This window comes from Musa acuminata, chromosome BXJ3-2 (assembly GCF_036884655.1).
Source record: "Musa acuminata AAA Group cultivar baxijiao chromosome BXJ3-2, Cavendish_Baxijiao_AAA, whole genome shotgun sequence".
NCBI lineage: Eukaryota > Viridiplantae > Streptophyta > Magnoliopsida > Zingiberales > Musaceae > Musa > Musa acuminata.
In genome coordinates this window covers 13,413,503-13,427,613 of record NC_088350.1, presented here as the reverse complement: position 1 = coordinate 13,427,613, position 14,111 = coordinate 13,413,503, and the positions used below count along the sequence as shown (strand labels likewise).

The 14,111-nt window shown below is 41.0% G+C and overlaps 1 protein-coding gene across 1 annotated transcript; it reads right to left on the bottom strand.

The window, feature by feature from the left end:
- Positions 1 to 6,595: 6,595 nt before the first annotated feature.
- LOC135630745 (probable polygalacturonase) lies at positions 6,596 to 9,671 on the bottom strand. Its single transcript, XM_065137909.1, has 5 exons — positions 9,315 to 9,671; positions 8,025 to 8,145; positions 7,560 to 7,734; positions 7,389 to 7,459; positions 6,596 to 7,299 (listed from the first exon to the last, which is right to left on the bottom strand). Exons 1-5 carry the CDS (start codon positions 9,669 to 9,671, stop codon positions 6,596 to 6,598), a joined length of 1,428 nt encoding a protein of 475 aa, XP_064993981.1.
- Between the last annotated feature and the right edge of the window lie 4,440 nt (positions 9,672 to 14,111).

Here is a 14,111-nt window from a genome sequence, read left to right as displayed (position 1 = left end):
TCCAAATTATACGGATTGGCTCCGTAACTTGAGAATTGTTCTCACAGCGGAGAAAATCGTATATGTCCTTGATACAGTGATGCCTACGCCCGAAGAAGGGGCAAGCGAGGATGAGATCACTCGTTACGTGAAGTACATTGATGACTCCACTCTTGCTCAGTGCTATATGTTGGGTTCTATGACTCCTGAGTTACAGAGACAACATGAAAAGATGGATACCAGATCCATTCTCCTACATGTCCGTAAATTGTTTGAGGAACAGGAAAGGACTAAACGATATGAGATATCCAAGAGCCTCTTTTGCGCTAGGATGACTGAGGGGACACCGGTTCAGAACTATGTCCTAAAGATGGTTGAGTGGATAGAGAAACTCACAAATCTAGGAATGGTCCTAGAGGATAACTTGTGTGTGGACATTGTGCTTCAGTCCCTACCAGATTCTTCTTTCACAGTTCATAATGAATTTTAATATGAACAAGCTTGAGGTGACTCTCCCAAAGCTCCTCAATATGTTGAGGGAGGCAGAGAGTACTATTAAGAAAGAGAAGCCAGTTCTGTACACTGTTGAGACCAAAAAGAAAATGAAAGTAGAAAGGTCCCTTAAGAAAGGAAAGGGCAAGGGCAAACCAGGTAAAGCAAAGGTTGCTAAGAAAGACCCAACAAAGGACAAAGTCCAGTGCTTCCACTATGGTAAAGATGGGCACTGGAAGAGGAACTAAAAAGAGTACCTTGCAGAAATGGCGAAATAGAAGCTTGGAGAAGCTTCAGGTACATTCATGATCAATCTTTAATTGTCAGATTTTTGTGATAGTGCATTAGTATTGGATACCAGTATTGCTTATCACATCTACAATTTATTGTAAATTCTAGCAAAGCCGAGGGGAGATTGACGAGAGGAATATTGCATAAAGGTTTGTTTATGCTAGACACTACTCCACATATCATGAATATAAATGTGTTCAAGAGGAAACGAGATGAGATGAACAGTGCATACCTATGGCATTGTAGACTAGGTCATATCCATGAAAGAAGGATTCAAAAGTTGCTAAATGATGAATATCTAGATCCATTCGACTATATGTCATATACAACTTGTGAGCCTTGCCTTCATGAAAAACTGACTAACTCTCAATTTAGTGGAACTCGAGAGAGAGCCACTGAGCTGTTGGAACTCATATATAGTGATGTATGTGGACCCATATCAACTCATGCCATTGGAGGTTACTCTACTTCATTACATTTACTGATGATTTTTCAAGGTATGGATATATGTATTTAATGAAGTACAAGTCCGAGGCCTTTGAGAAATTCAGAGAGTATAAGAATGAGGTGGAGAACCAGACTGGAAAGAGTATCAAAACTCTTCAATCAAATCGAGGAGGTGAGTACTTAAGTACAGAGTTTACTCATTTCCTCAAGGACCATGGGATATTATCACAATGGACACCTCCTTATACACCTCAGCTCAATGGTGTCTCTGAAAGAAGAAATCGTACGTTATTAGATATGGTACGGTCCATGATGAGTTTCGCTGACCTACCCATCTCATTCTGGGGATATGCACGAGAAACCGCAGCTTACCTTCTGAACAGAGTTCCAACTAAGTCAGTAGTGTCTACACCATATGAGATATGGAAAGGAAAGAAGCCTGATCTTAAGGTTGTTAAGATTTGGGGCTGCCCTGCCCATGTTAAGAGACACAACCCCGATAAGTTAGAATCAAGGATAGAGCGATGTAAATTTGTGGGATACCCCAAGGAAACTTGTGGGTATTATTTCTATCATCTCGATGACCAAAAGGTCTTTGTAGCTAAGAGAGTAGTGTTCCTTGAGAAGGAACACATTCTTGGCGGAGACAGTGGGAGAATGATAAAGTTGAGCGAGGTTGGAGAACCAAGTTCAAGCACCACTCTACAGCCCGAGTCTGTTCAGGTACCTAATACACAAGTTTCAACTTTACGCAGGTCTGATAGAGTATCCCATCCTCCTGAGAGATATGTGGGACATATTAGAGGAGAGGATGTTAAGGATATTGATCCTCAGACCTACGAGGAGGCTATTATGAGTATAGACTCCGGGAAGTGGCAAGAAGCCATAAATTTTGAGATAGATTCTATGTACTCCAATAAGGTTTGGAACCTGGTTGATGAGCCCGAAGGTATTGTACCCATTGGTTGCAAGTAGATCTTTAAGAAAAAGATCAGAGTAGATGGAAAGGTAGAGACCTATAAAGCAAGACTAGTGGCTAAGGGGTATCGTCAAAGGCAAGGTGTTGACTACGACGAAACCTTCTCACCCGTAGCAATGCGAAAATCCATCATAATTCTATTGGCTATTGCAGCACACTATGATTATGAGATCTGGCAGATGGATGTGAAAACCGCATTCCTCAATGGGAACCTCGAGGAGGAGGTGTATATGATGCAACCTGAGGGATTCATGTCCAAGAACTGCCCAGATAAGGTATGTAGGTTGCTTAGATCCATTTATGGACTAAAGCAAACTTCCCGAAGTTGGAACATAAGATTTGATGAGGCAATCAGATCTTATGACTTCGTTAAGAACGAAGATGAGCCTTGTATGTACAGGAAGGTAAGTGGGAGCGCTATCACCTTTTTTGGTGTTATATGTGGATGACATCCTCATCATTGGGAATGACGTAGGAATGCTATCCACAGTAAAGGCTTGGTTATCTAGACACTTCTCCATGAAGGACTTAGGGGAAGCATCCTATATCTTGGGGATTAGAATCTATAGAGATAGATCCAAGAGGATGCATGGCTTATCCCAGTCCAAGTACATAGAAACCATTGTCAAAAAGTTTGGCATGGAAAATTCCAAGAGAGGTCTCATACCGATGAGACATGGGATATCGCTTTCTACGAGTATGTCCCCAAAGACTCCAGAAGAAAGGGCGAACATGGATATAATACCTTATGCCTCAACAATAGGGTCTATCATGTATGTCATGCTATGTACTAGGCCTGATATAGCGCATGCTCTGAGTGTCACGAGCAGGTATCAAGCGGATCCAAACTTAGAGCACTGGAAAGCAGTAAAGTGTATCCTTAAGTACTTGAGAAGGACTAAGGATCTTTTACTATGGAGGCAATAGCCTTAAGGTTGAAAGCTACACAGACTCAAGTTTTCAGTCTGATGTCGATGATAGCAAGTCGAATTCAGGGTAAGTGTACACCTTGAATGGAGGAGTAGTGTGCTGGAAGAGTTCCAAGCAAGATACTACTACTGACCCGACCACAGAGGCGGAGTACATTGCTGCATCAGATGCAGCAAAGGAGGGAGTCTGGTTGAATATATTCATCACAGATTTGGGAGTCGTTCCGGATAGCAAGAAGTCGACTTCCTTATATTGTGACAACTATGCGACGATTACTCAAATAAGGGAACTCGGGTCTCATCAGAAGTGTTCTGAGGTTGTTCCAACTTATCAGAGAGATCGTAACCCGAGGAGATGTAGCAAGGGAAAGAGTTCCATCCGAAGATAACATTGCAGATCCATTGACAAAGCCGTTGTCTCATTTTGTCTTTGAGCGTCACAGGGGTCTGATGGGGATCAGACACATAGGTGATTGACTTTAGGTCAAGTAGGAGATTGACTTTAGGTCAAGTGGGAGATTGCTAGTCATAGGTGCCCAGCAAGCCAATCACGTGAGTGATGACACGTGTGACTTAATACAAAATATTTTTGCTTATTATATTTTGGCGTATATCACTTTATAACTATTGCATAAATGCATACATATATTGTGATGTCCTTGGATTTATGCAATGGGAATCGGATCGTGATGAGATCACGATAATGAGATCGATTCACCTTTAAACACATATCCTAAATAATCCCGGTCATAGGTTACTCGAGAGGGATATCGTGATAACCAGATAGACTGGTGTGCTGTATACTCGTCCATATGATGGATGCAGCTGGTCTCATAGCTGCTCGTGTAGGGACACTAGGGATACAGTACTGGTGCTCATTGGAGAATGAGTTCACTGATTGATCCGCTTATGGAATGTTGGATGGTTGATGATGCCTTATTGTCAGATAGTGATTCCGTAGTCCTAGTGGTGTATCTGGTCCTTAGACTTGAGATACCAAAGATGTCCTGTATGAGTGCTCCACTCTTTGATACCAGATTTATAGGTTTGGCTGTCCCAGATCTAGTACAGCTGGTCATTGGGAGTGGTAGTCGACCTTACGAGGGCTATTGAGTGTCGATAGAGGATCATCCACTCTCGGCATCATGAGAGGAATATCCCATGTGTTCTTGCTCAGACAAATCCCTGGCCAGGGTCATTCGGGTTGAGAGAGAAAGAGTTCTCCGGGAGAATCCGATTTGAGCGAGACTCGAGTAGAAACTGTATGGGTCTGACAACACCATGCTCCATATACGGTCTCTAGGATATTAGATGGATGAGGGATTATAGGTACACGGTAACTAAGGACAGATAGGTCCAATGGATTGGATTCCCCTGTATCGTCTGGGGACTACGGCGTAGTGGCCTAGTACTTCCGTAGTCGATGAGTCAAGTGAATTATTACAGAGATAATAATTCACTGAGTTAGAAGGAGTTCTGATGGGTATGACTCACGGCCAGCTCGATATTGGGCCTAGAGGGTCACACACATATGGTAGGCATTGCGATGAGTAGAGGTTCAGATATGAGATATCCGACGGAGCCCTTGTCTTATTGGATGCAGATCCAATACCCACTAGGGAAGGACCCATTAGGGTTTGACAGGGGATCTCTATAAATAGGAAGGATTCAAAGCCTCAGAGGCTAGAGCCTTTGCTTGCCTTTCCTATTCTCTTCTTCCTCTCCACCTCTTCTCCTGTTCCTCTCCACCTCAGAGCAGGCCTGGAGTTTTGAGGAGCGTCGTCACAACCCTGCTGTGTGGATCACCGTTAGAGAGGAGGACGCTTGACCTCCTTCACCCTCTCCTAAGGATCTGCAAGGAAGCAGGGATATACGATCTCCATAGGTAACACAACCTACTCTATACGCAGTTTTAAGTTTCGTGGATTTTGCGCACCAATCTTCGCACGACGACGAACATCTCTTTGGGAATCAGGGATTTTGTTTTCTTGTTCTTCCGCTGCACATGTGATGTCACCCCCATGATTTCCCAACACGCATGCCACCCGAGATGGTGGTCGGTCAGAAGTGTCATCCCATCCCTCGAGGATCAGTAGCCATGCGGAACCGATGTGCTACCGACCCTCATACAATAGTATAAAGCCCCTGGCCGGCATCTGGCTAGAGGGGAGAGGAGGGAAGAAAAATAGAAAATAATCCACTCACTACTGACTTGCTCGTCGAAGGGGCCAAAGTCGGGGATCATCCGATGAGGGCCATTTTTGCAAGCGAATAACCACCCGTAAGACACAAGCATCTTAACTCCGGGGTCACCATCCAACGTGCAAGGATGAGCTGTCAATCGACCGGAGCCCGACCAACGCCAATAAGCATCCCTTCCCGAGGGCACGACCACTTCGTCATCCAGCTCACTTGACAAAAGGCTCCCGACATTGACCCATGGATCAAACCGTACTGACTCATCAGCCATGGTATACTTATTCACTAACATTATTCTAGTCAAGTGTTTTTGTTATTGGGATAGGTGAATTCTTATGGATCCACCCCCTGAAGGAACCAAATATGATAAGTTTTCATCATTCGGCTCGAGCAAGAATGAAATGAATGGAAAAAATAGATCCGTATAAAATCTACTTTTCATACATATCTTCACATATCATATATAATGACTCTATATAAGAAAAGATTTACTAAATTCTATTTTCTAGGGTTGTGACTATTTATTGCAACTAATTTAGTTCTTATAGGTAAATGCTCGATATCCAAGTCAGCTTATAAATTTGATCATAATCAAGTGTTTTTTGGATTGCCACATATTTTTTTATTGGTGTTTATCCCCCTAATATCTTAATTTTTTTACGTACAAAATATTTATTTGTTACTAATAAAGTCCAACCAATGTTCTTCCTTAGATCTCTTATTTCACTTTGATAGTGTTATAGATTTGGATCGATAAAGAGGAAATAAGGAAGTGGAATAAATAGAAAATTGAATCATCCCACCTCACTTATTTTATTCTATAGGATCTAACGAAGCCTGTTCATGCATAACATGATTCAGATATGATCATAGAAAAAGTTCTCAAATAAATCGACCTGTTCTCTACAACATAGGGTGCTTACGTGGTATTTAAAAGTGAAGATACATTTGGTTATGAATTCAAATGTTAGGGATAAAATCAATCGTTTTAGTGACAATCATAAGTCATCCTCTCTTTGAAAAATTCATTTCAACTATTGGTATCAAATAAAGAATATAACACTTCCAAGTTGAAGAAAAGTATTCAAATAAATAACATGTCTTATTTTTTCAATAATCCATATTTATAGCAATGAAATATTATTGGATATTGTTCCTCCCAAGTATGATATATGATCAATTACATCTGCCTTTGTTCAAGGCAAACATTTTAATCTGCCAAGCTTCAGGACATCATAGGTTATGCCATTAAACCATGAGTTGTAGAAAGCATCTCAACTCATGGTTTGGCTCTCTGATAAGCACACTCCTCTAGCCCAACACCATTCACAGGTAGATCATCTTCAGGGAAGGGGCAATGCGTTATACGATCTGGATATTCCGGAATCTGCGCACAGGGAGTGGGCGTCACGTGACTCGATACGCCCTCGACGTCGGTGCAGTTCCAAATCGGCTTCTTCGACTTCACCACCTCCGCCGTCACATTGTAGATGCATATTCCGGTGAAGGGCGCGCCGGGAATCCCCTCCAGCTTCGCGGCCATGGTCACGTTCTCGGCCACCACGTTGCTGTAACTGATATTCTGCACCACCGGAATGGCTTTCGGATCAAATTTGTCGTCCGGGTGCTGCCCGTAGGTGCCCGTCATCCAGAAGACCCACTTCATTGTGTGCAGATTCATTCTTCTCACGAATATGTCCTTCACGTAAGCTCCCCTTCCGATGGTCGTCTTGATCCTGACGCCGGATTCGGAGTGGATGGCCGTGATGTCTTCGGCCCGGACATCTTGGATTCCTCCCGACATCTCGCTTCCCAGGGCGATGACAGCGCTCGTGGGGGAGATGCAGGTGAGCCGTCTGATCACTATGTGTTTGCTTGACATGTTGAATGCAATCCCGTACTCATCCCAACCGCTTTTAATGGCGATGCAGTCATCGCCTGAGACTATGTAGCAGTCCTCAATGCGGACATTGGAGGATGAGTCTGCGAAGAAGAGAGAAACCACCAAAAAGAATCAATCGAAACAGCAACATAGAATCTACAACCCAAGTAAATGTAGGTACGATATCCACCTGGATCGATCCCATCAGTGTTGGGAGAGTTGACCGGTGCAAGAATTGTGATGCCTGAGACGATTACGTGGCTGCACAGTGCATTCATTCACGTTAACATCAGATTGTAACAATAGAATGGAAAGCAAAAGAAGCCTTCAAGTGTTCTGAAAGTAGATTATTAATATAAACCTGCTGTACACTGGATGGACATTCCACGATGGAGAGTTAACCAATGTAATGTTGGAAATCAGCACTTGTTTGCAGTACATCAATTCAATGAGGTATCCACGAGTGTAATTGAGTTCTTTGTTACGGAACATTTTCCACCAGGTTTCACCGTGTCCATCGATAGTTCCATTATTCCCTAAAAATAACAATAAAACTTGTTAGCATCGGGACGTGGTATGTTGCAATCAAATTATATTCTGTTCCCCATCTATGATGCAAACAAGTTAGATGATGATATATATGTGTCTTCTTGTCAATCAAAGCGCGCCAAAACATCATAAACTGAATTAAATGTTATAGTTTTTGACTAAAAATAATTTTTTTTATCTAAATTTTAGGGGATCATGGAATGACAACACGACGCAGGCTTTATGAATTTAGAAGTAATGTGATAGAAGTACTGGAAATATGCAACGTATATACTACCTGTTATGACCACATCGGTTAGGTTATATCCCATGATGAGATTACTGTATCTACCCCCAACCGCATCTCTTCCTCTACCGTAGGAGGGCAAAGGGTCAATGATCGACCACTCGTTGATATCCTGCATAAGCATATCACCAATTATCTTAGTTGATGCAGATTGAACAAAAGAACATAGTATTAAAGCTTCTATTAGCTACCAATAAACAAAAAAAAAAAAGAGTATCCATGCAATTCATAAGCAATGCTGTCCAAGTTGCAGTGTGAGAAGCCATAAAAAGGGATTGCAGAATAGAAATTTATGTTATATAAGCTGCAGCTGAAATCTAACTTGTTCTCCCAAGTTTGTAGCATTAATAGAGTTTTGCTGTCTTCAGGAAACCCAATTAGCTACACAGATCTACAAGGTTTAGTAAAAAAGAAAACACTGAGAGATTGGATGACAGTACTCTTTCCTACAAAATATCAAAGAGAGAGTTTGTGTTTTGAGAGTCTAAATAGCAGTTTTGTGTTAGAAAGTCATCCGCCTAACTTTTAGACTGATGGTGGAGCCTAAAATTAATGTAAGGGTAAGGTCCACACTGCATTCCATTCTTATGCTTTTCCTCGCATCCTTTCCTATCTTAAAGTTCTTACACTCAGAAAGAATGCCGTTCTCAATTAAAACTTATTAAGGGTAAGGTCCACACTGCATTCCATTGAAAGGAAATTTTTTATGTGGATTCTAATCCAAGATTATTGATGTTCAGATATGACATACAAGAGAAATAATAATAATAATAATAATAAAACAAAACAAATATTACTGTTTTCTTATTTTGAGAGATCAAAGTAGAGATACTAAATAGTCAAAAATCTACCATACAAATTGTAAATATTTCAGAAATTAATATTATCAAGACAAATTTAGATTTGTAGTGGCTTAGTTCACTTCTTTTCCCTCATCAGTCCAAAGCAGTGACAATGCACATCGGATTAGACTTGTGAATTCTCCTTGGAGATGAGATGAAGGAAACGTTAGAATAGTATACACTCGCTATGTAAAGTTCTGGTGGGGCTCACCAGTGACGAATCTATTCTTCATCGTCACCGTTCATCTGGCGAGAGCTATCAGATGAACGGACTTGATGGGAAGGGCTACTAGTCATAATCACCACCGAGGATGAAGGCAACGCAGATGATAGAGGCGATGGTAATGGCAAACAAGCCGTGAACGATTATGAACATGCACTCTACATCGAAATAGATGGAGGAGAAGGTGGGGGAAGGGGGCGGAGGAGGGAGGCGGACCTGAGTGGCGAGGATGACGGCATCGTGGTCGAGGAAGAGGGTGAAGTGGTCGGCGAGGTTGAAGGGCCCGGTGAGCCACCGACCGGCCGGCACCACCAGCATTGCGCTGCCGTCGTACGCCACCTTACTGAGGTTGGCCACGGCCGCTGCAAAGGCCGCCGTGTTGGAGGTCACCCCGTCGCCCACCCCGCCGAAGTCCGTCAGGCTGGCCACGTGGGCCCGGCATCCTCTTTCCCCCGCCGCCGCGTAGTGGAAGGCTTCTAGCTCCGTCGCACCACCTGCCCGCCGGTGGTGGCGATGGCCCTCAGCTATCCCTATGAACGCCGCTGTTACCACCGTCCATAGCACTAAAATCATCAACACCTGCACGTAACCGAGAAAAGTTGGAGTTTGAAGGATTAAAGCTTTGAGATAGGATTACTGGGAAAAAGAAAAGAAAAGGGGAAGAGGTGTTACACGGAATATTGGCTGCGAGTGCTCCATTGTCAGAGAGATGTGTGCTCCATTGTCAGAGAGATGTGTCGGAAACAGAATGCTTCCACGGCTCGGCTCTTGTTCTATATATAGAGAGAGATGAAGAGAGAGAGAGAGGAAGGCTAATTATAAATTATGTTATGTAATTAGTTAATTTCAGTATGTTGATTCGAGCTAATTATAGATTATTTATACTATGCATAACTTTAGATAGTTGCATTGTCCTTGGTTGAAAATAACATGTTTGTTGAGCTGGTCTCTCCTTTCAAATGTGATTTGTCCTACTCCAATGATATATTTTAGTTGACATATTATTGAGCAACACATAAGTCTTTTGTTACCACAATAATAAAATCGTAAAGTCTTAACCATTTGTACTTGACAAAAGCTATCATGAATTAATGTCTCTCTGCTCTAATAAACTTAAATGGATTGATTATCATCATATTAAGATTAATTTGTTTCAAGTTGGCCCTTATAGGCTTGTACAATGGTTGCTACGTTCTTACTCATGACACCAGACCTATTTGTTATCATTATAATATTTTCAGCCCTATTTGTTATCATTATAATGTTTTGGCTTGACCCTTTGGCATATTTTTTTTCTGAAATTATTGTTACTCTAACAATACGTTGAACCATATCATAGGAATTTGTTTTTTAATTGGTTCTTACATTATTTGATATAGTAGCCTTGTAACTAGTATCACATCCAACTAGGGTAAATTGCAAGATTATACCTTTTTAATACTTATTTTGTTTTATTGAACTTCCAAAGCTAAGTCGTCGTATGAAAAAAAAAATATAAAGAGTGAAAAAAGAGAATCTAGTTCTCTTTTTAGATTGATATATAGTGGGTTTTAGATCCGAAGATGGTATCCCTGTAGATTTCAGAAACTTCTTTCCAGATGACATCGAAAGATATGCATTGTAGATCCGATATATTATTATTTAATTTTAATTCTTAATTAAATTTTTTTCATATTACATATAGCATATTACAGATTTTATGTTTAAAATTGATATCCGAACCTAAGTTCTTGAGATTAAATACCTTAGATCTTTTATTTTCTAATTTATGATGCATAAATTATTCATGTATATTATCGATTTAAATTCTTATCTAAATGTGAAAAAAAAAATTTTATTGGTGCTCACATCATCTGATACAGTAGCCTTGTATAATATAGCGTCTTTCCATAACTCGCAGGTCTTACATCAGATTGCACCCTTTTAACACTTTCATTTTTTGTTGGACTTCTATAATGTTTTATGTAGGATATATTTTAATGGCGAGACTGTCTTGCATGTTGATCCTTTTACTTAGCTTGTGATTAGATTGGATCTCCCAAGTTCTTACTCCATGATAGGCATTCTTTTCTTCTTTCTTTTTGGCAATATCACTTTCGTTGAGAAGTTATGACATGGTTCATTTTTATGTTTTAGTTTAAATTTATTTTTCTTTCTTGCCTACATCATGATTCTTACCTGGCTTTCTTTACTAACATTATTTGCCCCTACAATACTTCTTATATCATGACATTATAGTTTATACCATTAAGGCATAAACTATAATGTGATGATATAATGATTAGTGGCAATTGCTAGTCATATTACGAGCCATTCGTAGAAGTGGTATATAATTAAGTTTTGTACGTGATGTAACAAATGATTTCAAGGAAAATAAATGATTCAATGATATAATTAAATAATAGTATTAGTATAGTATGATTTGAGAGGAAGTAGTAGGATCCACTAGAAACTACACTAGAAAACAATTCACCCACTACTGACTTGCTCATCGAAGGGGCCAAAGTCGAGGATCACCCGACTAAAGAGCTGCTAATCCACCCACTACCTAACTAAAGAGCTACTAATCAAAAAGACTATTGTAGCTATTGGATGATGAAATAGATTTTAAAATTTATTAATATTCTTTAAAAAAAGTGCTGTTAATAATCTCACTGGTATTGAAACCATTAAACGAACACCTAATAACTTATTGGGCATTGTATGGAGTATTTATAATACGGGAACGAAGTACCATTTTGGTAATATTTTCAAAGCCTACATTACTAATGATGGTTCTAGAATTACCAAGCCTACATTACAGGTAATAGTACAAAGAATTACTACTGAATAAAATATAAAATATCATTGGGCCATGCGGGTTCTCCATAATAATTATGCCCCATCTCTTTAGCTATTTTAGCTCTTAATATAGTATTATTTGATACAACGTATTTTGGGCCCAAGACACGTCATAGCTGACGCCACACGTCAAGTCAGAAGTGTACCAAGAAGTTGTTCTACATGTCCCATCCCGAGAGCTCGGGGCGGTGTCGTCTGACATTGCTCCGCATGCCACCCGAGACAACGACCGATCAAAAGTGTCATCCTATCCCTCAAGAATCAGCGGCCACACCAAACCGACGTGCTATCGACCCTCGTACAATAGTATAAATGCTAGCCATAGGTGCCTAACAAGCCAATCACGTAAGTGATGGCACGTGCAATTTGATACAGAATCTTTTTGCTTATTATATTTTAGCATATATCACTTTATAACTATTGCATATATATATATATATATATATATATATATATATATATATATATATATATATATATATATATATATATATATATTGTGATGTCCTTGGATTTGTGCAATGGGAATCAGATTGTGATGAGATCACAATAAAGAGATCGATTCACCTTTAAACACAGATCCTAAATAATCCCAGTCATAGGTTACTCGAGAGGGACATCGTAATAACCGGACAGACAGGTGTGCTATATACCCGTCCATATGATGGATGCAGCTAGTCTCAAAGCTGCTCGTGTAGGGACACTAGGGATACAGTACAGGTGCTCATTGGAGAATGAGTTCACTGATTGATCCTCTTACGGAATACTGGATGGTTGATGATGCCTTATTGTCAGATAGCGATTCCATAGTCCTAGTGGTGTATCTGGTCCTTAGACTTGAGTCACCAAGGATGTCCTGTATGAGTGCTCCATAGTTTGATACCAGACTTATAGGTTTGGCTGTCCCAGATCTAGTACAGCTGGTCATTGGGAGTGGTAGTCGACCTTACGAGGGCTATTGAGTGTCAATAGAGGATCATCCACTCTCAGCGTTATGAGAGGAATATCCCATGTGTTCTTGCTCAAACAAATCCTTGGCCAGGGTCATTTTGGTTGAGAGAGAAAGAGTTCTCAAAGAGAATCCGATTAGAGCGAGACTCGAGTAGAAACCGTATGGGTCTGACAGCACTATGCTCGATATACAGTCTCTGGGATATTAGATGGATGATGGACTAAAAGTACACGGTAACTAAGGACAAATAGGTCTAATGGATTGGATTCTCCTGTATCGTCTGGGGACTACGGCGTAGTGGCCTAGTACGTCCGTAGTATATGAGTTAAGTGAATTATTACAAAGATAATAATTCACTGAGTTAGAAGGAGTTCTGACAGGTATGACTCATAGCTAGCTCGATATTGGGCCTAGAGGGTCACACACATATGGTAGGCTTTGCGATGAGTAGAGGTTCAGATATGAGATATCTGACGGAGCCCTTATTTTATTGGATATCCAATAAACCCTTGAATTATTAGATCCCATGGACGAGATCCAATAAGAGCCCTTGAGAGATTATTGGATAGAGATCCACTAATCTAAAAGGCTTGGGTTATTGGATGCAGATCTAATACCCACTAAGGGAGGATCCATTAGGGTTTGATAGGGGACCTCTATAAATAGGAGGGATTCAGAGTCTCATAGGCTAGAGCTTTTGCTTGCCTCTCCTATTCTCCTCCCCCTCTTCACCTCAGAGTAGGCCTAGAGTTTTGAGGAGCATCATCGCAGCCCCGCTGTGTGGATCACCGCTAGAGAGGAGGACGCTTGACCTCCTTCAGATCTGCCAGGAAACAGGGATATACGATCTCCCTAGGTAACACAATCTACTCTATATGTAGTTTTAAGTTTCGCGGATTTTGCGCACCAATCTTCACACGACGATGAACATCTCTTTGGGAATCAGGGATTTTGTTTTTCCTTGTTCTTTCGTTGCGCATGTGATATCGCCCCATCAAGATTTCCCAACAGTGGTATCAGAGCTAGGTTGTTCGTGCGAATGATTGGTTTTGAACTACGTGTGTTGTGTTAAGGAAGAATTTTGACGCAAAAAACAAGGAAGGGCAGCAACAGTTGCTGCCCTTGATCTGTGTGCATGCAGTGCAGCCGAAGGCAGGTAGCACAGGGGCTGCCCCTACAGCAGCCGGCCGGCGGCCTGCTTGCAATCGGTGGGGCTGGCA

Bases quoted from the DNA above. Each gene is read 5' to 3' on its own strand.
- LOC135630745 (XM_065137909.1), bottom strand. From the start codon at position 9,671: ATGATTTTAGTGCTATGGACGGTGGTAACAGCGGCGTTCATAGGGATA. The intron at 8,146-9,314 runs GTCCGCCTCCCT...ATGCTTATGCAG, and splicing joins CCGTCATCCTCGCCACTCAG to GATATCAACGAGTGGTCGAT. The intron at 7,300-7,388 runs GTGGATATCGTA...TCTTCTTCGCAG, and splicing joins CACTGATGGGATCGATCCAG to ACTCATCCTCCAATGTCCGC.